The following is a 26,776-nucleotide window of genomic DNA, read 5'->3' as shown; positions in this document are numbered from 1 at the left end:
CTCTTCCCACTAGGCCACCCTAAGTACTATGCTCTGCGCATTGCACATGTTGAACTAACGCAAGCACTTGTTTCCTTACCTTTTTCATGTTCCCCCCAAGGGCAGGGTAGGGGGGTTTGTTGACGTGGCTCCATTGTACCGGCACTCGGATCATCTCATACAGCTGGAAATACACCAGTGCGTCTGCCAGGTCACTGCAGACAAGAGGGTAGGAAGACAGGCGAGGAGACAGGTCAGATGCCATAATTCCTTCACACCTCATGGGGCCCGCTTATGATGAGGCGGGGTTTGAAGGGGAGAGTTAGTTCAAGAAGATATTATTGTTGTGTTGTATTTTACTCTTCCAAGAGCTTAGTACAGTGCTCTGCACACAGTAAGTGCTCAGTTAATATGATTGACTGAATGAATCCAATTGCTAATGATGATAATGATAACTCCTCACCCTCGGCTTCAAGGCTGTCCATCACCTCGCCCCCTCCTACCTCACCTCCCTTCTCTCCTGCTACAGCCCAGCCCATATACTCCGCTCCTTTGCCGCTGCTAACCTCTTCACTGTGCCTCGTTTTCGTCTGTCCCGTCATCGACCCCTGGCCCACATCCTTCTTCTGGCCTGGAATGCCCTCCCTCGACACATCCGCCAAATTAGCTCTCTTCCTCCCTTCAAAGCCCTACTGAGAGCTCACCTCCTCCAGGAGGCCTTCCCTTACTGAGCCCTCCCTCTTTTCCTCTCCTCCTCCACCTCCCCTCCTCCCTCCCTCTGCCCTACTCCCTTCCTTTCCCCACAGCACTTGTATATATTTGTACATATTTATTATTCTATTTAGTTTGTACATATTTACTATATTTATTTTATTAATGATGTGTATATAGCTATAATTCTATTTCTTCTGATGGTACTGACACCTATTTACTTGTTTTGTTTTTTTTGTCTGTCTTCCCCCCTTCTAGAGTGTGAGCCCGTTGTTGGGTAGGGACCATCTCTATATGTTGCCTATTTGTGCTTCCCAAGCACTTAGTACAGTGCTCTGCACACAGTAAGCGCTCAATAAATACGATTGAATGAATGAATAATGATAATCACATCAACCACCATCAAGAGACCTGAGAAATACACTTAGGATTTTCAAGTTCCCTGGTTATTGTTTTGGGGGGTTTTTTGGTGCCTTTTCATGGTATTTGTTAAGTGCTTACTACTCATTCAGTCACTGAGGGCTTAGTGTGTGCAGAGCACTGTACTGAGCACTTGGGAGAGTACAATACAACATTAAATAGACACATTCCCTGCCCACAACTGTGTCAAACACCGTTCTAAGCACTAGGATAGATACAAGCTAATCAGGTTGGACACGGTCTCTGCCCTGCCTGGGGCTCCCAGTCTAAGCAGGAGGGAGAACAGGAGAACTAAAGCACAGAGAGATGAAGTTACTTACCCAAAATCACACAGCAAGCACCTGGCAGAGCCGGGATTATAATCTAGGTTATTTGACTCCCAGGGCTGTGCTCTTTCCATTAAGCCCTGCTGCCATTCCCTCTATCCTTATTTCTCTCCCCCGTGTCTGTCTCCCCCCAGCCTCTGACTCTCCCTATTTTTACTTGTAATTGGCAGGGAGAAGGGGATTATCATATTTTATAAATTAGTTATTTATATTCATATCTGTCTCCGCCTTAAGACCATGAGCTTGCTGTGGGCAGGGAATATGCCTACCAACTCTGTTCCGTTGTACTCTCCCCAGTGCTTAGTATTATGTTCTGCACACAGTATACACTCAGCAAATACAATCAGCGATGATGATGATGATGATGATGATGATGAAAACAACAAAGAACTACTGCACCCACCCCCATTCTTCTTCACACTCCCTTCTAGTGTGAGGTGTCCTTTTCTTATCTGTTCTTTTTAGACTGTGAGCCCACTGTTGGGTAGGGACTGTCTCTATATGTTGCCAACTTGTACTTCCCAAGCACTTAGTACAGTGCTCTGCACACAGTAAGTGCTCAATAAATATGATTGATTGATTATAAAAGTCTGGGACCCCCTTCTCTCTTACCACAAAATGGAAAAACTAATTTGATATTAGTAGTAACACAAGTTCCCCTCTCAGGGTCGCACCTAGAGAGTTTCCAGCACTCTACCAGTCTTGACTACAGGAGGGAGAGTCAAGCTGGGGCAAACCCATTCCATTCCTAGCTTGGCCAGTGGCTAGCGAGTGGAAGGCAATCTGCCACAAGTCAAGACTCCCCTGTGCTGGGCAGCAGCAGAATGGGAGAGAGTCGAGGGCGGAGACTCTAGTTGACTAAACGGAAGGCGGCAATGGTAAACCGCTTCTTTATTTTGACCAAGAAAACTCTATGGATCCACTACCAGAACGATTGCAGATGGAGGTCGGGCGTTCTGGGAGAGATGTGTCCATGGCGTCGCTAAGGGTCGGAGACGACTCAACAGCATAAGGCAAGACAAGTAATACAAGTCTATTCTATTCTACAAGTAATTCTATTCATTTCTTGTATTTCACAGTACTTTCTTAAGCACTGCATGCAGGGCACTTCCCACACACCCCGCTCCTCTGGTGCTAACCTTCTCACTGTGCCTCATTCTCGCTTGTCCCGGCATCGACCTCTGGCCTGGAATGCCCTCCCTCCTCAAATCCACCAAACAATCACTCTTCCCCCCTTCAAAGCCCTACTGAAGGGTCACCTCCTCCAAGATGCCTTCCCAGACCAAGCCCCCTCTTTTCCTCAGCTCCCATGCCTTTCATATCACCTCGACTCACTCCCATTATCCCTCCCCCTCCCCACAGCACTTCTGTACGTATGTAATAACAATAATAATGGCATTTATTAAGTTCTTACTACGTGCAAAGCACTGTTCTAAGTGCTGGGGAGGTTACAAGGTGATCAGGTTGTCCCACAGGGGGCTCACAGTCTTAATTCCCATTTTACAGTTGAGGTAACTGAGGCCCAGAGAATTGAAGTGACTTGCCCAAAGTGACAATTGGCGGAGCCGGGGTTTGAACCCATGAACTCTGACTCCAAAGCCCGGGCTCTTTCCACTGTACATATGTATATCTCTATAATTCTATTTATTTATATTGATGCCTGTTTATTTGTTTTGAAGTGCACATATCTATAATTCTATTTATTTATATTGATGCCTGTTTACTGTTTTGATGTCTGTCTCCCCCCCCCTTCTAGACTGCAAGCCCAGTATGGGTAGGGATCGTCTCTATTGTTGAATTGTACTGTCCAAGTGCTTAGTACAATGCTCTGCGCACAGTAAGCGCTCAATAAATATGATCGAATGAATGAACCAAGCACTGGAGAAGCAGTGTGGTCTAGCGGATAGAGCACGGGCTTGGGAGTCAGAAGGATTTGGGTTCTAATCCCAGCTCTGCCACTTGCATGTTGTGTGACCTTGGGTAAGTTACTTCATTCTCAGAGTTTAGAACAGTGCTTGGCACATAGTAAGCACTCAACAAATGCCATCATCATCATTCTCTGGGCCTCAGTTATCTCATCTGTAGAATGGGGAGTAAGACTGTGAGCCCCATGTGGGACAGGGACCGTGCCTGACCTGATTAGCTTGTATCTACCCTAGTGCTTAGACAAGCGCTCATAGTAAGCACTTAACAAATACAATTAAAAAAAAATACACAGTTGGGAATTAGACACTGTCCCTGTCCTTCAGTGTATAGAAACCTGGAAGGGTTCCAGAAGTGAAATTGGGAATGACAGATCAGTGAATCTCACTTCTATTCCTGGAAAATTAGTTGAATTGTTAACTCTAAGTTTAGGATCAATAGGCACTGAGAAAAAAATCAACTTGTCGGGAAATGACAGCATAGTCTCTCTAAGGGGAATTTGTGTCTCACTAATATCCTGGAGTTCTTAGAAGGGGTCAGCCAGCAAAAGGAGATGAGGAAAACCAATAAGACTTTTGATAAAATTGAGTAATCACAGAATTGAATGTAATGTTCTGTTGTGCCTAGAAAACTGGCTAAAAGATAAGTAGATAGATAGATCTAGAGATCAAAGCTAGAGATATTTATATATAATGGGTTCATATAGGTAATCTTTGAAGTAGGGAATAAAATGTTGGCATCCTCCAGTGCCCTACTCTGCCATCATTTAATTAAGTATCTCTGCAGGTTACATCCTTACGCGTCTCCCCCTCCCCACAGCACCTCTATATGTGTATATATGTTTGTATGTATTTATTACTCTATTTTATTTGTACATATTTATTCTATTTATTTTATTTTGTTAATATGTTTTGTTTTGTTGTCTGTCTCCCCCTTCTAGACTGTGAGCCCGCTGTTGGGTAGGGACAGTCTCTAGATGTTGCCGACTTGTACTTCCCAAGCGCTTAGTACAGAGCTCTACACACAGTAAGCGCTCAATAAATACGATTGAATGAATGAATTAATATAAAAGACAAATGGATATCATTTATATTTATCTTTTATCCAGTTTTGTATTCATGACAGAAATTCCCTCCAGTCCTGTAATGTGTGTATATATCTGCCCTTTTTTCAAAGATGATGCTATTGAAAATAAAGTCTTATTCATGTGTCTTTAAGTGTGAGTTTTTTTGCTTGATTTTTTATGGATTTGAGCACTTACTATGTGCCAGGCACTGTATTAAGCACTGGGGTAGATGCAATCCAGTCAGATGGATCCTATCCATGTCCTACATGGGGCTCACAGTCTTAATCCCCATTTTACAGATGAGGCAGCTGAGGCACAGAGAAGTTAAGTTAAACCCAAGGTCACATAGCAGACCAGTGACAGAGGTGGGATTAGAATCCAAGTCCTCCTGACTCCCCAGGCCCATGTTCTATCCACTAGGCCACGATGCTCTCCTTATTAGTTGAAAAGATGAAGACTTACTTCTGTACTGTGAGTATATTAATGCAAGATTCGAAGTAGGAAATAAAGAGTAGGCATGAACAACCACTTTACATGCTGGAGAAATATAAGTATTGTCATCCCCAGCGATCTACGCTAGCACCAGTTTCATTTGGCATCATCAGAAATAGAATAGACTGTGAGCCCGTTGTTGGGTTGGGACCGTCTCTGTATGTTGCCAATTTGTACTTCCCAAGCACTTAGTACAGTACTCTGCACATAGTAAGTGCCCAAGAAATATGACTGAATGAATGAATAAATGAAATAATCAGGAAGAGGGGATGGGCAGTGAAATTTGCAAGTTCATGTTAAGCTCTTCTAGGTGGTGAAATGCTGCACAGATTAATTCATTCAGTCATTCAGTCATATTTATTGAGTGCTTACTGTGTGCAGAGCACTGTACTAAGCACTTGAAAAGTATAATTCAGCAACATAATAATAATGATTATTATTATTATGGCACTTATTACTTCCCCCCGTCCTACCTCCTTCCCCTCCCCACAGCACTTGTATATATTTGTACAGATTTATTACTGTATTTATTTTACTTGTACATATTTACTAGTCTATTTATTTTGTTAAAGATGTGTATATAGCTATAATTTTATTTATTATGACGATTTTGACACTTGTCTACATGTTTTGTTTTGTTGTCTGTTTCCCCCTTCTAGACTGTGAGCCCGTTGTTGTATAGGGACCGTCTCTATATGTTGCCCACTTGTACTTCCCAAGCACTTAGTACAGTGCTCTGCACACAGTAAGTGCTCAAAAAAATGATTGAATGAATGAATGAATTATTAAGCGCTTACTATGTGCCAAGCACTGTTCTAAGTGCTGGGGTAGATACACGGTAATCAGGTTGTCCCTTGTGGAGCTCACAGTCTTCATCCCCATTTTACATATGAGTTAACTGAGGCGCAGAGAAGTTAAGTGGCTTGCCCAAGATCACACGGCAGACAAGTGGCAGAGGCAGGATTAGAACCCACACCCTCTGACTCCCAAGCCCATACTCTTTCCACTAAGCCAAGCTGCTTGAAAATCAATCAATCAATCAATCAATCGTATTTATTGAGCGCTTACTATGTGCAGAGCACTGTACTAAGCGCTTTGGAAGTACAAATTGGCATCACATAGAGACAGTCCCTACCCAACAGTGGGCTCACAGTCTAAAAGGGGGAGACAGAGAACAGAACCAAACATACCAACAAAATAAAATAAGTAGGATAGAAATGTACAAGTAAAATAAATAAATAAATAAATAGAGTAATAAATATGTACAACCATATATACATATATACAGGTGCTGTGGGGAAGGGAAGGAGGTAAGACGGGGGGATGGAGAGGGGGACGAGGGGGAGAGGAACGTAGGGGCTCAGTCTGGGAAGGCCTCCTGGAGGAGGTGAGCTCTCAGCAGGGCCTTGAAGGGAGGAAGAGAGCTAGCTTGGCGGATGGGCAGAGGGAGGGCATTCCAGGCCCGGGGGATGACGTGGGCCGGGGGTCGATGGCGGGACGGGCGAGAGCGAGGTACGGTGAGGAGATCAGCGGTGGAGGAGCGGAGGGTGCGGGCTGGGCAGTAGAAGGAGAGAAGGGAGGTGAGGTAGGAGGGGGCGAGGTGATGGACAGCCTTGAAGCCCAGGGTGAGGAGTTTCTGCCTGATGCGCAGATTGATCGGTAGCCATTGGAGGTTTTTGAGGAGGGGAGTAATATGTCCAGAGCGTTTCTGGACAAAGATAATCCGGGCAGCAGCACGAAGTATGGATTGAAGTGGAGAGAGACACGAGGATGGGAGATCAGAGAGAAGGCTAGTGCAGTAGTCCAGACGGGATAGGATGAGAGCTTGAATTAGTAGGGTAGCGGTTTGGATGGAGAGGAAAGGGCGGATCTTGGCAATGTTGCGGAGCTAAGACCGGCAGGTTTTGGTGACGTCTTGGATGTGAGGGGTGAATGAGAGAGCGGAGTCGAGGATGACACCAAGGTTGCGGGCTTGTGAGACGGGAAGGATGGTAGTGCCGTCAACAGAGATGGGAAAGTCAGGGAGAGGACAAGGTTTGGGAGGGAAGACAAGGAGCTCAGTCTTCGACATGTTGAGCTATAGGTGGCGGGCGGACATCCAGATGGAGATGTCCTGAAGGCAGGAGGAGATGCGAGCCTGGAGGGAGGGGGAGAGAGCAGGGGCAGAGATGTAGATCTGGGTGTCATCAGCGTAGAGATGATAGTTGAAGCCGTGGGAGCGAATGAGGTCACCAAGGGAGTGTGTGTAGATCGAGAACAGAAGGGGACCAAGCACTGAACCTTGGGGAACCCCCACAGTAAGAGGATGGGAGGGGGAGGAGGAGCCTGCAAAAGAGACTGAGAAAGAACGACCAGAGAGATAAGAGGAGAACCAGGAGAGGACGGAGTCTGTGAAGCCAAGGTCAGATAATGTGTTGAGGAGAAGGGGGTGGTCCACAGTGTCAAAGGCAGCTGAGAGGTCGAGGAGGATTAGGACAGAGTATGAGCCATTGGATTTGGCAAGCAGGAGGTCATTGGTGACCTTTGAGAGCACAGTTTCCGTGGAATGAAGGGGACGGAAGCCAGACTGGAGGGGGTCGAGGAGAGAGTTGTTGTTGAGGAATTCTAGGCAGCGCGTGTAGACAACTCATTCAAGGAGTTTGGAAAGGAATGGTAGGAGGGATATGGGACGATAACTAGAAGGTGAGGTGGGGTCGAGAGAGGGTTTTTTTAGGATGGGAGAGACATGGGCATGTTTGAAGGCAGAGGGGAAGGAACCAGTGGAGAGTGAGCGGTTGAAGATGGAAGTTAAGGAGGGGAGAAGAGATGGAGCGAGAGATTTCATAAGATGAGAGGGAATGGGGTCAGAAGCACAGGTGGCCGGAGTAGCACTTGAGAGGAGGGAGGAGAGTTCCTCTGAGGATACCGCTGGGAAGGATGGGAGAGTAGCAGAGAGTGTTGAGAGCCGGGGGGTTGGAGAAAGGGGGGAAGAGACTTTGGGGAGGTCGGACCTGATGGATTTAATTTTGTTAATGAAGTAGGAGGCCAGATCGTTGGGGGTGAGGGAAGGAGGAGGGGGAGGAACCGGGGGCCTGAGAAGGGAGTTGAATGTACGGAAGAGCTGGCGGGGGTGATGGGCATGGGTGTCAATAAGGGAGGAGAAATAGTTTTGTCTGGCAGAAGAGAGGGCTGAGTTAAGGCAGGAAAGGATAAACTTGAAGTGAAGGAAACTTGATAAATGCCAAGAAGAGCTCACAGAGATGGATGAGAGTACTGCGAATTGGTAGATAAGCTTCATTATGATCAAGTGCAAGGTAGCCAAAAAATAATCTATAGTCATAACAACTGTGGCCATCATTAAGCACTTCCTATGTAACAAGCCCTGTGCTAATCACTGGAGTAGATAATAATAATGGTATTTGTTAAGCGCTTACTGTTGCCATGCACTGTATTAAGCACTGGGCTAGATGCAAATAAATCAGGTTGCACAAAGTCCAAGCACTTCTTTGCAGAGCTATGCGACTCAGCACTTGGGAGAGTACAATAGAGTTAATAATAATAGTAATAATAATAATGATAACGCTATTATTATTATCAAGTGCCATCAAGTCGCTTTTGATTCATAGTGACTCAATGGACATATTTTCTCCAGAACATCCTGTCTTCTGCCATAGTCCATAACCTTGGTTCTTCTGTTATGGATGCTATAGTAGCTTAGAACAGTGCTCCAGCACTTAGAGCAGCACTTGGCACATAGTAAGCACTTAACAAATACCATCATCATTCTATCTAGCTGCCAGTCTGCCTCTTCTACGTTTTCCCTGGACTTTTCCCAGCATTAGTGTCTTCTCCAGAGAATTAGTTCTCCTGAGGATGTGTCCAAAATATGCTAATCTAAGTGGAGTCGTGGCACTCGGATTCTTTCACAGATTATTTAAAAATAGCCATTTATGCCCAGTATTGCCATTAAAATGCTTGCTGGAGGGAGGAGCTTGGGAGAAGCCTTCATTTCCAACTCCTCTGATGGTAACCTTCTTACTGTGCCTTGATCTCGTCTATTTTGCCACTAACTCCTCGCCCATGTCCTGCCTCTGGTCTGGAATGCCCTTCCTCCTCAAATCCTTATTCAAAGCCTTATTGAAGGCACATCTCCTCCAAGAGGCCTTCCCTGACTAAGCCCCCCCTTCCCTGACCAAGCCCCCCTTTCCTCTTCTCCCACTCCCTTCTGCGTCACTCTGACTTGTCCCCTTTGTTCTTCCCCCTCCCAGCCCCACAGCACTTATTCATTCATTCAATCGTATTTATTGAGCGCTTACTGAGTGCAGAGCACTGTACTAAGCACTTGGGAAGTACAAGCTGGCAACATATAGAGACGGTCCCTACCCAACAACGGGCTCACAATCTAGAAGGGGGAGACAGACAACAAAACAAAACATGTGGACAGGTGTCAAGTCGTCAGAACAAGTAGAATTAAAGCTAAATGCACATCATTAACAAAATAAATAGAATAGTATGCACACATTTGTAATCTATTTACTGATATTAATGTCTGTCTCCCCCACTCTAGACTGTGAACTCATTGTGGGCAAGGAATGTGTCTGTTTAATGTTGTACTGTACTCTCCCAAGCACTTAGTACAGTGCTCTGCCCAAAGGAAGCGCTCAGTAAATATGACTGAATGAATTAATGGATGATAAATGCCACAATTTTGACAACAGAATTGCTGAACTGGCCGTAGTAGGGAGAGTAAGAGTGGGAAGATATGATATTTATCAGGGAAGAGGGCAGAGCTGTGATTTCAGAAAGGCTTTGAAGATGGGAGACCAGTGGTCTACTGGATGTGAAGGGGGTGGAAACTCCAGGCAGAAGGGAGAGCATGAACAAGATGGTCAAAGGTGAGACACACAAGAATGAAATGCAGTGAATAGTTTGGCTTGAGGTGTGCAAGTTGGGATGTAGTGGAAGAGGAGTGAGGAAAAGCAGTGAGGAGAGAGCATTAGTGCATTGAAACCAGCAACCAAGGGGTTCTGCTTAATGTGGAGAGAAATGGGCAATCATTGGGGATTTTTGAGGACTGGGGAGATGTAAAAAATAATGTTTTAGAACAATGATCTGGGCAGCAGAGTGAAGTATGGACTGGAGACAGGAGAGGTTGAAGGCAAGGAAGCCTGTGAAGAGACTGATGCAGTAGTTGCTCCCTTTATTCCCCCTCCCTCAGCCCCAGAGCACACAGTCACAGAAACTAATTTCCCCATCTTGAAGTGGTCGTTAGTTTTTCCTCTGCCATGCTTCAAGTTCTGAGGAAGAAAAGCATTGCCGTGGCAGGTTGAATCCAGTTGAAATTAATCTGCCATTGTGCAGTTTACCATGGTCTGAAGTTCAAGTCTATTTGAGTTCTGCCAGCGTGACTTTTGGGGGCATGAATTTCAATTGCAAATGGGAAAGCAATGATTTTCAAATTTACGTTTATTAGTTAAGTGTTTGCAGATTTTTGCAAAAGAGCAGTGGACGGAGACTAGAATAACTTAATAATAATTATGGTACTTGTTAAGCGCTTACTATGTGCCAGGCACTGTACTAAGTGCTGGGGTGGATACAAGCAATTTGGGTTCGACAAGTCTCTGTCCCCTGTGGGGCTCGTGGTCTTAATCCCCATTTTACATATGAGGTAACTGAGGCACAGAGTAGTGACATGATTTGCCCAAGACCACACAGCCGACAAATGGAGGAGCCGGGATTAGAACCCATGACCTTCTGACTCCCAGGTTTGTGCACTGTCTCCTATACCATGCTGCTGCCCCTGGCAGATATGGGTTAGAAAAATGATAAAATAAACTACCAGGCACAGCAGCATTACTTTGATTAAATTAGCATGGTTCAGTGGCAAGAGCCTGGTCTTCGAAGTCAGAGGAGGTGGGTTCTAATCCCGGCTCCGCCACTTGTCTGCTGAGTGGCCTTGGGGAAGCCACTTCTCTGGGCCTCAGTTACCTCATCTGGAAACTGAGGCACAGAGAAGTTAGACTGTAAGCTTGCTGTGGGCAGGAAACATGTCTACCAACTCTGTTGTGTTGTACTCTCCCAAGCGCTCAGTACAGTGCTCTGCACACAGTAAGCGCTTGATAAGTAATATTGGTTGATTTGGAAAGAAATACCTATAATTCTATTTATACTGATGCTATTGATGCCTGTCTACTCATTTTGTTTTATTGTCTGTCTCCCTCCTTCTAGACTCCGAGCTTGTTGTTGGGTAGAGATTGTCCCTATTTGTTGCTGAATTGTAGTTTCCAAGTGCTTAGTTCAGTGCTCTGGGCAAAGTAAGCATTCAATAAATATGACTGACTGAATGAATGAATGGAAAATGGAGATTAAGACTCTTCTCAAATTTGTTATGTTGCCAACTTGTACTTCCCATGTGCTTAGTACAGTGCTCTGCATACAGTAAGCACTCAATAAATACGATTGATTGATTGATTGAGCCCCACGTGGGACCACCTGATTATCTTGTATCTACCCCAAAGCTTAGAACAGTGCTTGGCACATAGTAAGTGCTTAACAAATACCATAATTATTATTATCATTGGAAAAAATCAAATCAGTTATTCTCATTTTGGACTCTCCTGTACAGGAACTCAATGAAATCTGGAAAAGATTCTGCTAATGCACAATGTTTTAAGTGAAAAGCAGGCAGGCCCATCAAAATGAAGCAAGCATTGCCACAACAGCAGTGCTACTAGGGACATTGTTGCCGCTTTAGTTTCCTTTCAGTGAGTTTTTCTAGTCCAAATTTCTGCCTCGCCAAGCCCGCTCCTGAAGTCCAGGGGCCTATGCATCAGCTGGAAGTCATCATGACAACGTGGGATCAGGTACTTACCTGTACAGATGGTTAATGTATGGACTGACACCCAGAGAATTCATCCAGTTCCTGAAGGTCCTTTCCTCCTTGCTTTCTCCTGAAAAGACCAAATCCATATTAATGATTTAGGAGACCAGGGCCTGGTGGCTAATCATACGCCTACTCCAGTCACAAGTGCTTTGCTGCCGTTCCTTGCTGTATTTCCTTTAGGAAGGGAGCCCCTTTGGGGAGTGGTTTCTGATTTGGCCCGGTCAAGGAGGGCCTGATGCTTGCAATCCTACTTGAGCATGGAAATTGAGGTTCCTCGGAAGGGAGAGTCTCCACCACCGTGGATCAGATTCATTTCTGGACTACGGATCCTGCGTTGTAGAGCAGCGATTTTTTTCGTTAAATGGTACTTGTAAAGTGTTTACTCGTTAAAGTCAATACTGGGGTAGGTACGAGATCATTCTCTGCCCACTTGGGGTTCACAGTCTAATTAGGAGGGAGTAGGATTTAATTTCAATTGTATAGATGAGGTAACTGAGGCCCAGAAAAGTTAAAGGATTTGCCCAGAGTTACATAACAGACAAGTGGCAGAGCTGGGATTAGAATCCAGGTCCTTTTGACACCCGGGCCTTGCTCTTTCCACTAGGCCAGGCTGCTTCTCCATTGAGTGTACGCAAGGTGCTCAGTAAATTCCATTGGTGGAATACTGACGGATTAAAATTGGGGAAATAATGTTCACAAAAGTCAGGAGAGCTTTTCATTAACAACTGGTAAGATTGAAGGCAACAGGGCCACATTTTCAGAAGGGTTTGTTATCCCCAGGTCTGCTTCCTTCTGCATAGCCAGGCTTGGGGGGGGTTGCATTTCTGACCTCTAGACTATAAGCTCATTGTGGGCAGGGAATGGGTCTGCTAATTCTATTGCATTGCACTCTCCTAAGTGCTTAGCACAGTGTCTTGTACATAGTAAGTACTCAATAAGTACAACTGATTGACCTCTCATGTTCTCAGTTGTTTATGACTGCAAATCCACTTCTCGGGTGAAAACGTACCGTGTATGCCCGCAGACTTGGCTCAAAGACAAAGGTGATATTTGAAAGTCTTCCCCAAGTTCCAAACTAGCTATTTATTTAAACAAGAAGATTGCTTTCAAACAGCATGCAAAGCCAATTGATCCTATTTTTTTAAAAGGTATTTTGTCAAGAGCCAACTCTGTGCCAGACACTGTTCTGAATTCTGGGGGTAGATACAAAATAATCAGGTTGGACACAGTCCCTGTCCCACGTAGGGCTCACATTCTTAATCCCCTTTTTACAGATGAGGTCTCTGGGCCCCAGAGAATAATAATAATAATAATAATAATAATAATAATAATAATAATGGCATTTGTTAAGCACTATGTGCAAAGCACTGTTCTAAGCACTAAGGGGGATATGAGGTGATCATGTTGTCCCACGGGCACACAGTCTTAATCCCCATTTTACAGATGAGGTCACTGAGGCCCAGAGAAGTGAAGTGACTTGCCCAAAGTCACACAGCAGACAAGTGGTAAAGCTGCCATTAGAACCCAGGACCTCTGATTCCCGGGCTCAAGCTTCTTCCACTAGGCCACTCTGTAATGGTGGATTGGGCGGTGGAGAGAGAAAAGAAATGGAGAGGGCAGTGGATGCTCATGGTTTAGGCTTCCCTTAGGATATTGGGGAGCCCCTGGTAGAGGCACTGAATATAATAAGAATAATGATGGTATTTGTTAAGTACTTACTATGTTTGTACGTATTTATTACTCTATTTATTTTATTTGTACATATTTATTCTATTTATTTTATTTTGTTAATATATTTTGTTTTGTTGTCTGTCTCCCCCTTCTAGACTGTGAGCCCACTGTTGGGTAGGGACCATCTCTCTATGTTGCCAACTTGTACTTCCAAAGCGCTTAGTACAGTGCTCTGCACACAGTAAGCGCTCAATAAATACAATTGAATGAATGAATGGATGAATGAATACTATGTGCTAAACACTGTTCTAAGCGCTGGGGTAAATACAAGGTAATCAGGTTGTCCCACGTGATGCTCACGATGTTAATCCCCATTTTCCAGATGAGGTAACTGAGGCACAGAGAACTCAAGTGACTTGCCCAAAGTCACACAGCAGACAAGCGGAGGAGCCGGAATTAAAACCCCCATCCTCTGAATTACCAGCCCAGACTCTTTCCACTAAGCCACGCTGCTTCCCATAAGAGAAGAGCTGGGATTCTTCTTCCCCAGCCCTGTTAGACCTAGGGTGACCCTATTATCCCAGCTCCAACTCTACCTCCAGGAAGTGCATATCAGCTTGGAGCCTCTCTCTCTCCTTCACTCCCCCACTTCAACTTCCCCACCTCAGATCCCTCAGTACACCTGCTTTCCCTTCCTCTTTCCTACCCCGCCCTGCTCAGAAGATTCTCGTCCAGCCACGTTAAAATGGGTTTTTTTCTGTGGCCTTTGACATCTTTGGGTGCATTTCTCCTTGCTCACTCTTACTTCTCAAATCTCTGCCCCGCCCAGGGAAGCTTTGTTCTTGCTCCTTACTTAGTGATCCGCCGTGCTCCTTCCCTTTTCTGAGCTCCTTCCTTCCTTCATTCATTCCTTCCTTCCTTCATTCAATCATATTTATTGGGCGCTTACTGTGTGCACAGCACTGTACTAAGCGCTTGGGAAGTACACATCGGCAATATACAGAGACGGTCCCTACCCAACAATGGGCTCACAGCCTAGAAGGGGGAGACAGACAACAAAACGAAACAAGTAACGGACGGGTGAATTACAGTGCCTGACACAGAGTTAGCACTTTAATACACTACAATTATTATCATTATTGTTACAAGGAATGAAGGAATTTTAGTGTTAATACAATTCATACAGCACAGGCATACACTTCCATCCCTCTCGGAGAAAAGGAACTCTCTGATCTCTGTAGGGTGAGCTACGCAACTTGCCTGCTTGGGCCCTTCAATCCCAGCTCCACCATGTTTCTGCTGTGTGACCTTGTGTGTGCACACACACACACACACACACACACACAGAGTACTTATGTACATATATTCAATTCTATATTATATATCATAAATTACTATTCGTATCCCCTTCTAGACACTGAGCTCGTTATAGGCAGGGAGGATGTCTGCCGATTTGATGGATTGTACTCTCCTAGGTGCTTGGTACAGAGCTCTGACCATAGTACGCGCTCAATAAATATCGTGGATTGACTGATCGCTTAACTTCTCTGTGGCTCAATTCCCCCATCTGAAAATGGGAATTCAATATCTGTCCTCCCTTCCTACTTAGACTGTGAGCCCCACACGGGACCTGATTATCTTGCATCTATCCCAGAACTCAGTAGAGTGCTTGGCACATAGTAAGCAGTGAACAAATACGACAGTTATTATAATTATTATTCAGTTGGCCCTGCAGCCATTCCGACCATAGGTTAAAATGCTTGGGCCACAAACCTGGCTTCCTTTCCCACGGAATGGACAGCCATCCCTAAGGCAGAGACAACCAGGGCAACCGGCCCATGACATTCCAGGGAATAATGATTCATTCATTCATTCATTTAATTGTATTTATTGAGCACTTACTGTGTGCACAGCACTGTACTAAGTGCTTATGGCATTTGTTAAGTGCTTACCATGTGCAGAGCATTGTTCTAAGTGCTGGGGGGATACAAGGTGATCAGGTTGTCCCAGGTGGGGCTCACAGTCTTAATCCCCATTTTACAGATGAGGTAACTGAGGCTCAGAGAAGTTAAGCGACTTGCCCAAGGTCACGTAGCTGACAAGTGGCAGAGACGGGAATGCCCTCCCTCCACACATCTGCCAAGCTAGCCCTCCACCTCCCTTCAAGGCCCTACTGAGAGCTCACCTCCTCCAGGAGGCCTTCCCACACTGAGCCCCCTCCTTCCTCTCCCCCTCGCCCCCCTCTCTATCCCCCCATCTTACCTCCTTCCCTTCCCCACAGCACCTGTATATATGTATATATGTTTGTACATATTTATTACTCTATTTATTTATTTTGCTTGTACATATCTATTCTATTTATTTTATTTTGCTAATGTGTTTGGTTTTGTTCTCTGTCTCTCCCTTTTAGACTGTGAGCCCACTGTTGGGTAGGGACTGTCTCTATATGTTGCCAATTTGTACTTCCCAAGCGCTTAGTACAGTGCTCTGCACACAGTAAGCGCTCAATAAATACATTTGATTGATTGATTGATTGATTAGAACCCATGACCTCTGACTCCCAAGCCTGTGCTCCTTCTGGACAGTGCGGCAAGGGAGGAGTGGTCAGGTGTCTGAGTCACCGGTGTCTCATTATGAGCTGGGAATAGGTCTACCCCCTCTGTTATTTTGTGCTTTCCCAAGCATTTAATACAGTGCTCTGTACTAAGTGCTCAATAAATACAATTGATTGGTGTCCCGGACTATCAGTCCTCCACCCCACACTGTCCCAAGGGGCGACAATTCTCTGTGGTACACTAGCCAACGTCGGTGCCAGTTGGGGTGATTTACAGACGGGATCTCGGCTCTTTAAACCCTCCCCACCCCACCTGGCTCCAGCCCCTGGATCCACAAAGTCCTACACCGGGCAGTTCCCCTGGGCAGTAACAGCACACCTCGAATCGCTTCTCCCGAACCTTTCCAAGTCTCAAAGATTGTAAGCTCCTTGCATCATCATCAATCATATTTATTGAGCACTTACTGTGTGCAGAGCACTGTACTAAGCGCTTGCAGGCAGAGAACCTGTCTACCAACTCTACTGTACTCTCCCAATCTCTTAGTACAGTGCTCGGAACACAGTAGACACTCAATAAATACAATTGATTGATTAATGAGGGTACCACCCAAGAGCACACTTTGTACATTCAGGCTTGGGACTGGTAGCTTCTCGATCCGGGATGACTGCCCAACTTCCACAGGCACTGAACTTTTTATCGTGACTTCTCACTAATTTAGAGAGCTAATGAGAACGCTGATCCTGTACAGGCGCATTCTTTATTAAAAGGGCCATCAAATTATAAAGCGCTGATGCTGCCTGGTGTGGAAAGACACTGAAATTGTACTTTAATAATATTCATAGTTTCCGTTGTACTTTTCTTCTGATTGAGATGTGCTATTAGTACTTTTAGTCATGAAATACAGCTGTGATTAGAATCGTTGGTCTGTGGGTTTTTAGTGGGACACTGCTTGGATGACCGTCAAAATAGAGAAGCAGCATGGCCTAGTGGAAAGATCAAGGGCTTGGGAGTCAAAGGTTCTGGCTTCTAATTCTGACTCTGCCACTTTCCGGCTGTGTGACCTTGGACAACTCATTTAATTTCTCATGCCTCAGTTTTCTAATTTGTAAAATGGGACTCTATACCTGTTTTCCCTCTTGCTTAGACTGTGAGCTCCATGTAGGACAGGGACTCTATCCAGTCTGCTTATCTTGTATTTACCCCAGAGGTTAGTACAGTGCTTGTTATACAGTAAGTGCTTCAAATAATCATCCCTGCCTCTAGCCCCACTTCACAGGGCTGTTGTAAGGCTAAAATGAGATAAAAAATGGTACAGTGCATTGGGAGACTTAACAATGCACTGTAGAAATTCATAGGAGAGACTGTATCTTTTATGTCTATGGTATTTTCCCTAGTTCTTAAAACAGTGTTTCATCTCCCACGAGATCATAAGCTCTTTGAAGGCAGGGATCATGTTTACCTTCTCTATGTGCGCTGCTCATGCTAAGCACTCAATAAATAGCACTGATTGATTGATTTGCACACAGTAGGCACTCAAAAAATGCCCCTGACTGACTGATTTCTGGGAGGTGGTTGGAGGCTGGCTCCTGAAACAGCTGTGATCGACACCCCCAACTCGGACTGCCGGTCTTCGCCAACCATGGTAGATGCTGCCTAGCCCCATTCTCTATGGTGGGATGTGTCAGGGCCTGGATCTTGCTGCCAAAAGATCAGCGGGTGTTCTCCCCAAGCCACAGGGAAGAACGCACCTGGGATCAGGACCCTCAGCCATCCCGTGTCAGTCAGTCAATTGTATTTATTGAGCACTTACTGTGTGTTGGGAAATGTAGTAAGCACTTGGGAGAGTACAATATAACAATATAACAGACACATTCCCTGCCCACGACGAGCTTACGGTCTAGACGGTCTGAAAGCAGCGGACTCTCCAGCCCAGGGCCTAGCTTTGGAAGTGGCTGATTCTAATTTTACAGCTTCCAAGAAGGCCAGCTGAAATCTGGCTGCACTCTGGGAATCTCCATTAGGATTTGACCCAAGACCCTTCCGTTGATCTTGCTACTACCTCCAAACCCAATTCCTTAAAGGGGAGTCATTCCCAGAAAAAACCTGCTTGCCAATGGAAATGAGATTCACCCTCTGCTTTCATGATTTGTGAGTCAAAGCACACCCGTTTACGGAGAGAAATAATAAAGGAGAAGCTGAATGTGTGTTTTGAGAGGTGCAGTAGGACACTGGCAAGTTCTGGATGGAGATGACTGAAAGTTACCTGCGCGTGGGAAGCACTAAAGGAAATACCCAGCAGCCCCATTCACACTGAAAACCCTTCCAAACACATGCTGAACTCCAGCAAAGGAATGGAAACGAGACACGCAGGAGGGAGAGTGAGCAGGACTAGAACTCGGGAGCCACAAATTGCAGGCCAGTGTTAATATGCCACTTGAAACACATGGCCGTGCTGGAATACGGCTGGGGAGGACGGAGCCGCCTTCCATTTGGGAACCCCAACGGTGTTTCCAATCCATCAGCTGAATTCTCACTCAGAAGGACCTGGGCTTGGTGGTCGGGGGAGAAGATGACGGAGTGAGTTGCTTTCACTGAGGCTGACCGTGCCATGGAGCCCTCGCTGAGAAGCAGCATGGCTCAGTGGAAAGAGCCCGGGCTTTGGAGTCAGAGGTCATGGGTTCAAATCCCGGCTCCGCCAATTGTCAGCTGTGTGACTTTGGGCAAGTCACTTAACTTCTCTGTGCCTCAGTTACCTCATCTATAAAATGGAGATTAAAACTGTGAGCCCCCCGTGGGGCAATCTGATCACCTTGTAACCTCCCTGGTGCTTAGAACAGTGCTTTGCACATAGTAAGCGCTTAATAAATGCCATCATTATTATTATTAATGGGAGCCGGCATAGATGGAGAGGCTCAGCTTCCTCTCAGGCTTCTGCTCCCGGGCTCCTGTTCCCAGACAGAAGGGATCAGGTAGAACTGGCCTTTCTTCCTCCTCCCAACATGGCAAGGTCACTGCAGCTGCCTCCAACTTTCAGGATGTAAGGGGTGTGGACTCCTGGGACACCCTCCCCCATGAATGCAAAAGGGAGAGAAAGAGAGAGGGGCTGGGGGTGGGGAGGAAAGAACTAGTGCTTGAACAGGGACCTTTGAGGTGCTGGAGCAAGAAAGGAAGGGGAGAGAGGGAAGAAGATGGGGCAAGGGAAGGACATAGAGAGAGAGAGAGAGAGAAAGGGAGAGAGAGAGAGAAAAGAGAGGGAGAAGGGAGGGGGAAGAGGGAGAGAGAGAGAAAAGAGGGAGAGGGAGAAGAAGGGGTGAGAGAGAGGTGGAGAAAATGGAAGCGAAAGGGAGAGAAAGGGAGAGGAAGAGGGGAGATAGGGAGGGGGAGAGAGGAAGGGAAAGGAGCTTGGAGCAAAGAGGAGAGAGAGTTCAAAGCCAGGTGGGCAGGAAATTGTGAACAATGAGAAGGAAACAAAGGGGAAAGAGCCTCAGTGAGGGAGCATGATGGTGGGCATGGGGCAGGGGCCCAAAGAAAGCAGGAAGGGTTAATCACGTAGGTGGGTTTCAAGCCCAAAGCTGGGTCCCTCCGATAAATAGCATCTTGGGAGAAGACCATTTTTCTTCGATCGGGTGGAGTGAAGGGGCTTTCGATGGCACGAACTTTACGTTCTCAGAAATCCCTCCTAATGGCCTGGACTCTGCCGGGAGTCCAGGCCGGTGGATTCGGGGAGCTCTGTGCTCATGCGGCTCGGCATCTGCTGCCCCAGGGTCTACGTGTCACCGGCTCAGATGGCTCGTGTCGCCGGCTCAGATGGCTCGGCCTTGGTTTTTGTTGTCGGCATATTAAGACAAAGGAAACACGGCACAGGCAGGGCCAAGCAAATCAATCCAGCGAAAAAGGAAGAGCCTGGCAGGGGGCTCACGGTAAAGAAAATCAAAGTAAATGAGTTCACGGAGCATAGAAGTGTATGGAATACAGTACCTACATTGGGAGGGGTCAGATCTGCGTTTCACGGAGCAAAATCGGAGAGGTTACGGTTATGTGGCTTTTCCCGCCAGCCCGCCACCACACAACAAGGCTCCCGTCAGGCCTATGGCCCCATTCAGCCAACCTGCCGTCTGTCGTGCTCGTGCCCTCTGACCCCAGTATGTGTCTCCCCGAGGACACTGCTTGCTCTCTCTGGGACGGAGGAGCGGCAGACTGCCGGCTAGAGCGGTTTGACCTCCGTGCCTTCTCCCAGCAGAAACCACCGGTCAGGTGGTCAGCCGCCGGGTTGTAACTCCCTCGGCCAATGGAGATCTGGGCTCTAGAACCGGCGTCAGACCCCTCAATACCCATAGGAGAGGGACAGCCCAGGTGAGAGGCTGAGGGATGGAGACAGGAACCAGAGCAAGTCACTTCACTTCTCTGGGCCTCGATTTCCTCATCTATAACAATGGGGACCTGTTTCCACTCCCCCTTAGTCTGGGAGCCCCATGTGGGCAGGGACTGGGCTCTGATATGATTTCATTATATCTATCTCAGCACTTAGCACAATGCTTGGCATGTAGGAAGCACTCCGCAATTACCACGATTATTATTATTGGAGGAGTCAAAGAGGGTTCTGGATCAGGTGGGAGGGAAGGAAGAAAGGTGGAGGGACAGTGGACTGGGGGTAACTGTTCAGCAGGGGGTGGGGAAGGAGGAGACTTTAAGGCCAAAGCCCCCGGATTCTCAGCCCCAGCCTGCCATGGAGACCGTATCTGGCGAAACTTGGCCTGGGCTACGAACCACAGCAAAGTGGCTACAAAGGTGAATGCTGGCACGAAGGCTCCCTTGCTAACCTTCAGGCCTGGCCTTCCCCCACTGTGCAGGAAAGGAACCAGGAGAGAAACTGAATGATGACAGCTGCTCGGAGGCTCTGGCTCTGGGTCAGGTGCTAGCAGGCTCTATGCCCTTAGAGCCTGGGCATCCAGCCCTACGCTCACAGACCTTCCCTGGTGAGAAGCAGCGTGGCTCAGTGGAAAGAGCCCAGGCTTTGGAGTCAGAGGTCATGGGTTCAAATCCCAACTCTGCCGGTTGCCAGCTGTGTGACTTTGGGCAAGTCACTTAACTTCTCTGACTTAACTTAGAGGAGCAGCATGGCTCAGTGGAAAGAGCCCGGGCTTTGGAGTCAGAGGTCATGGGTTCGAATCCCGACTCCCCCACATGTCTGCTGTGTGACCTTGGGCAAGTCGCTTAACTTCTCTGAGCCTCAGTTACCTCGTCTGGAAAATGGGAATTAAGACTGTGAGCCCCACGTGGGACAACTTGATCACCTTGTACCCCCCCAGCACTTAGAACAGTGCTCTGCACATAGTAAGCGCTTAACAAATGCCATTATTATTATTATTATTATTCTCTGGGCCTCAGTTACCTCATCTGGAAAATGGGGATTAAGATGGTGAGCCCCCCGTGGGACAACCTGATCACCCTGTAACCTCCCCAGAGCTTAGAAAGTGCTTTGCACATAGTAAGCGCTTAGTAAATGCTATCATTATTATTATTATTATCCTCTCTCATGGAGCAGCGGCTGTGCCCTTGGGTTTTGTTCCACCTTTTTCCTGCTCATTCAATTTGGCACATCTCCTCCACGAGGCCTTCCCTGACTAAGCCCTCAATTCCTCTTCTCCCACTCCCTTCTGTGTCACGCTGACTTGCTGCCTTTATTAACCCCCCTCCCAGCCCCTCAGCACTTATGTATGTATCTGTCATTTCTTTATATTAATGCCTGTCTTCCCCTCTAGACTATAAGCTCGTTGTGGGCAGGAAATGTGACTGCCAACTCGGTTATATTGTACTCTCCCAAGCGCTTGGTACAGTGCTCTGCACACAGTAAGTGCCCAGTAAATAAGATTGATTGATTGAAGTTTGTTCCAGATCTGCAGGATGAGGACTGCGTTGGCAGGGAACAGTCGCCAGGGACTGGCTTCAGCGTGGAGGGAAAAGGAGAGGTGAAAAGAACTGCCCTGCCACGTTGTGGAGGTCCAGCCCGGGATGTAGCATTTCAGCAGGGCAGTCACACAAGTCCCTCCTCTCTGAGGCTTAAAGGTTGTTCCCCTCTTCAAGGATTTTACATTAAGTGGACTTTTTCCCACTAAACGCATCTTTTCAATCAATCAATCAATCGTATTTATTGAGCGCTTACTGTGTACAGAGCACTGTACTAAGCCCTTGGGAAGTACAAGTTGGCAACATATAGAGACAGTCCCTACCCAACAGTGGGCTCACAGTCTAAAAGGGGGAGACAGAGAACAAAACCAAACATACTAACAAAATAAAATAAATAGAATAAATATGTACACGTAAAATAAATAAATAAATAGAGTAATAAATAAGTACAAACATATATACATATATACAGGTGCTGCGGGGAAGGGAAGGAGGTAAGATGTGGGGATGGAGAGGGGGACGAGGGGGAGAGAAAGGAAGGGGCTCAGTCTGGGAAGGCCTCCTGGAGGAGGTGAGCTCTACAGTAGGGCCTTGAAGGGAGGAAGAGAGCTAGCTTGGCGGATGGGCAGAGGGAGGGCATTCCAGGCCCGGGGGATGATGTGGGCCGGGGGTCGATGGCGGGACAGGCGACAACGAGGTACAGTGAGGAGATTAGCGGCGGAGGAGCGGAGGGTGCGGGGTGGGCTGGAGAAGGAGAGAAGGGAGGTGAGGTAGGAGGGGGCGAGGGGATGGACAGCCTTGAAGCCCAGGGTGAGGAGTTTCTGCCTGATGCGCAGATTGATTGGTAGCCACTGGAGAGTTTTGAGGAGGGGAGTAACATGCCCAGAGCGTTTGTGGACAAAGACAATCCGGGCAGCAGCATGAAGTATGGATTGAAGTGGGGAGAGACACGAGGATGGGAGATCAGAGAGAAGGCTGATGCAGTAGTCCAGACGGGATAGGATGAGAGCTTGAACGAGCAGGGTAGCGGTTTGGATGGAGAGGAAAGGGCGGATCTTGGCAATGTTGCGGAGCTGAGACCGGCAGGTTTTGGTGACGGCTTGGATGTGAGGGGTGAACGAGAGAGCGGAGTCAAGGATGACACCAAGGTTGCGGGCTTGTGAGACGGAAAGGATGGTAGTGCCGTCAACAGAGATGGGAAAGTCAGGGAGAGGGCAAGGTTTGGGAGGGAAGACAAGGAGTTCAGTCTTGGACATCTTTTCTTTAAACTGTCAGCTCATCTCTAGACTGTAAGCTTGTGGGTAATAATAATAATAATGATGATGATGGTATTTGTTAAGCGCTTACTATGTGTCAAGCACGGTACTAAGCTCTGGGGTGGATACGAGCAATCAGATTGGACACAGTCCCTGTCCCACATGGGGCTCACAGTCTTAATCCCTGTTTTACAGATGATGTAACTGAAGCACAGAGAAGTGAAGTGACTTGCCCAAGGTCATACAGCGGACAAGTGGCGGAGCCGGAATTAGACACCAGGTCCTTCTGATTCCCAGGCCCACTCTCTATCCACTAGGAATTGTGCCTACCAACTTCTGTTATATTGTTATATTGTACTCTCCCAAGTGCTTAGTACAGTGCTCGGCACACAGTAACTGTTCAATAAATATGATTGATTGATTGATTTTCCTTCAGGCATTTTCACCAAACTGTCTTTATCCTTTCCCTTTAAAGCTGTATTTAAAGAGGAGGAGCAGTGTATCAGAGTAGTAGTAGTACTAGTAATTGAATTTATTAAGTGCTGACTGTGTACAGAGCACTGTACTAAGCGCTGGGGAAAAATAGAGAGATGGAAATTCGATGTGGTCCCTATTGTTTAGACAGAGCTCACAATCTAAAATCACCTTCAGAGTGCAGAAAAAAAGTGCAGAGGAGCAGTGTGGCCTGGTGGATAAAGCGCTGGCTTGGGACTCAGAAGGAATTGGGTTCTTAACCTAATGGCTCTGCCACTTGTCTTCTGTATGACTTTGAGCAAGTCACTTAACTTCTCCATGTCTCAGTTACCTCAGCTGTAAAATGGAGATTGAGACTGTGAGCCCCATATGAGACATGGACTGTGTCCAACCTGATTAGCTTGGCTCTACCCCAGCACTTAATACACAGAAAGTGCTTAAGAAATACCATTGAAAGAAAGGCTTCAGGCTGTGTTTTGCATTCAGCCTGCAAAAGGGTCTGATGATTTCTGATCCAGGGCTTCTTTGTCCAGAGCAATGGGAAAGTTTTGGGGAGCAGGTGGGAACAGCAAAGATGTAATCAATCAATGGTATTTATTGAGCACTTACCATGGGCAGAGCCCTGTACTAAGTGCTTGGGGGAGTACAATCCAACAGAATTAGCAGACACATTCCCTGCCCATAACAATGCAGACCACAGAATGAGGTCCCACCGTTTTCAACGACGGTGGAGGCTTAAACCTGGGGCAACAAACTTGGCATGTGCTTGGGCAGAGAGCCTCAAGAAGAGGAGCCCGAGGGAGCAGGAGGGAAAGGGCAAGGAGACAGAGTTGTGTCGAGGGCAGACAGGAGACTCGAGTGGTCCCAGAGGGAGCTTTAGGCTTTGACTGGATTTACTGGTCTCTGGGGAGGATTTTCCCTGTTTCTCAATGAGAAGGTATATGTGAGGCTACGGAAGAATAGTCCGACTGGAAGAGAAAGCTTGAATACCTAATTTGGGTCACACTGCTGGTCACTCCCCTGACTTCCTCACCAGCCAGAGCCCAGTGGATGCCAAGTGACCCCAGCGACCCGTGATGCCCTTCAAAATAATGGGAAACTTAAGGTCCGTGAGCTGCGATTAGCCCAGTATGGTCAGCATCTTCCAGACCACCCAAGGCAGGCAGGGAGGGGCGGCCTGAACAGCTGACCTCTCCTAACCCCCAGAAATAACCTGTTCAGTCAGCCGAGGAGAAGGGGTCCCTTGGCCAGAATCAGATTTCCCCTGGGGATGTCTCTGATAAAGGGAGAAGGGGATTCTAGAGAGAAGCACGAGTCCTGCTTTCCTCCCGCTTTCCAACACCACCACTCCAGAGAGAGGAAAATCCACCCTGCTTTGGAAACCTTCTAGGTTAGAGATCGCACCTCCTGCTGAGGGAGTGAATCATTCCAGAACAGCCCCCCTCAATCCCACCCCCTCAGCCCTATGCCTAGGCCAACAGCATCTCGGAGGAGAGCTTGGGGGTGGGGGTTGGAAGCCTTATGGGAAAGTGTTGGGTGGAGGGGATCAGAGATTTAATAACAGTAGCAATAATAATAATGATTGTGGTATTTGTTAAGCACTTACTATGGGCCAAGCACAGCGCTGGGGTAGATACAAGGTACTCCAGTTGGATGCAGTCCCTGTCCCACATGGGGCTCACAGTCTTAATCCTTTATTTTACAGATGTGGTAACTGAGGCACAGAGAAGTGAAGTAAATTGCCCAAGGTCATACAGCAGACATGAGGTAGAGCCAGGATTAGAACCCAGTACCTCTGACATCCAAGCCCGTGCCCTTCCCACTAAGCCATGCTGCTTCTAATCCCCGAGGCTGCCTTCCCCCCTCATCAGAAAGGAGCAAGATGGAAGGCAGAAGATTTGAGCCATCATCCCCCAAAACTATTTAATGGTATTTGTTTACCTATGTGTAGGTACCGTAAGTGCTGATCACACTGGACACAGTCCGTGTCCCACCTGAGGCTCCCAGTCTTCATCCCCATTTTACAGATGAGGAAACTGAGGCCCAGAGGAGTGAAGTGACATGCCCAATGTCCCATAGCAGACAAGTGGGATGACGCCCCTCCGCCGAGCCGGCTCTGGGTCGGAAGACTCACCTTCGAGTAAGTGGGAATCGAAGTCGGCGTTGTCGGGTTTGTGCAGGCTCGGGTACGTGTTAAACAGATTTGCCACGAAGGCCAGATTGAGCTTCGGGTTGCCAGAAACCACGTCTGCCGAAGTGACGAACTGCTTGCAGCCCAGTTTGTCGGCTTCCCGGAGCATGTACTCGGCTCTCTTCAGGTCATTTCTCTCCTGAGAGACAAACACACCGAGCGGCCTGCAGTTTTTCCAGTTGCTCTTGGAAGCCTGACCCAGGCCCGGGAGAGCCAGCCCCCAGCCCCGCACATCTCTTATTACTCTATTTATTTATTTATTTTACTTGTACCTATCTATTATATTGATTTTATTCTGTTAGTATGTTTGGTTTTGTTCTCTGTCTCCCCCTTTTAGACTGTGAGCCCACTGTTGGGTAGGGACGGTCTCTATATGTTGCCAACTTGTACTTCCCAAGCGCTTAGTACAGTGCTCTGTACACAGTAAGTGCTCAATAAATACGATTGATGATGATGATGATCTCTGTCCTCGCCCGCATTATGTCACAAAATGTGACACAGCATTACCTCGGCCGGCTGACCCGCAGGAGTTCATTCCTTCATTCATTCAATCATATTTATTGAATGAATGAATGAATAAATAAATAAATCATATTTATAGAGAGTTTAATAATAATAATAATAATAATAATAATGGCATTTGTGAAGCGCTTACTATGTCCAAAGCACTGTTCTAAGCACTGGAGAGGGATACAAGGTGATCAGGTTGTCCCACGTGGGGCTCACCGTCTTAATCCCCATTTTACAGATGAGGTAACTGAGGCCCAGAGAAGTTAGGTGACTTGCCCAAGGTCACACGGCTGACCATTGGTGGAGCTGGGATTTGAACCCATGACCCCTGACTCCCAAGCCCGGGCTCTTTTCATTGAGCCAGGCTGCTTCTCTGTGTGCAAAGCGCTTGGGAGAGTACAACATAATAACAACAGACCCATCCCTGCCCACA

General features: G+C 47.0%; 1 protein-coding gene and 1 non-coding gene across 3 annotated transcripts in view; one reads left to right on the top strand and one right to left on the bottom strand.

The window, feature by feature from the left end:
- Positions 1-26,776, bottom strand: part of PLS1 (plastin 1) — a 142,681-nt gene that overhangs the window by 14,071 nt on the left and 101,834 nt on the right. For both annotated transcript variants that reach the window (XM_038743244.1, XM_038743245.1), the window contains 3 exons: positions 25,777-25,972; positions 11,768-11,846; positions 80-194 (listed from right to left, as the gene is read on the bottom strand). In XM_038743244.1, coding sequence (XP_038599172.1) covers positions 80-194; positions 11,768-11,846; positions 25,777-25,972 — 390 coding nt within the window. The remainder of the gene's footprint in view (positions 1-79; positions 195-11,767; positions 11,847-25,776; positions 25,973-26,776) is intronic.
- Positions 2,093-2,230, top strand: LOC119938703. The gene has a single exon (XR_005454492.1). It is a non-coding gene; the product is annotated as a small nucleolar RNA SNORA7 (small nucleolar RNA).

Source organism: Tachyglossus aculeatus, chromosome 1 (genome assembly GCF_015852505.1).
Source record: "Tachyglossus aculeatus isolate mTacAcu1 chromosome 1, mTacAcu1.pri, whole genome shotgun sequence".
Classification (NCBI taxonomy): domain Eukaryota; kingdom Metazoa; phylum Chordata; class Mammalia; order Monotremata; family Tachyglossidae; genus Tachyglossus; species Tachyglossus aculeatus.
Note: the sequence above shows the minus strand (reverse complement) of the source record. Positions and strands in the feature narration are given on the sequence as shown.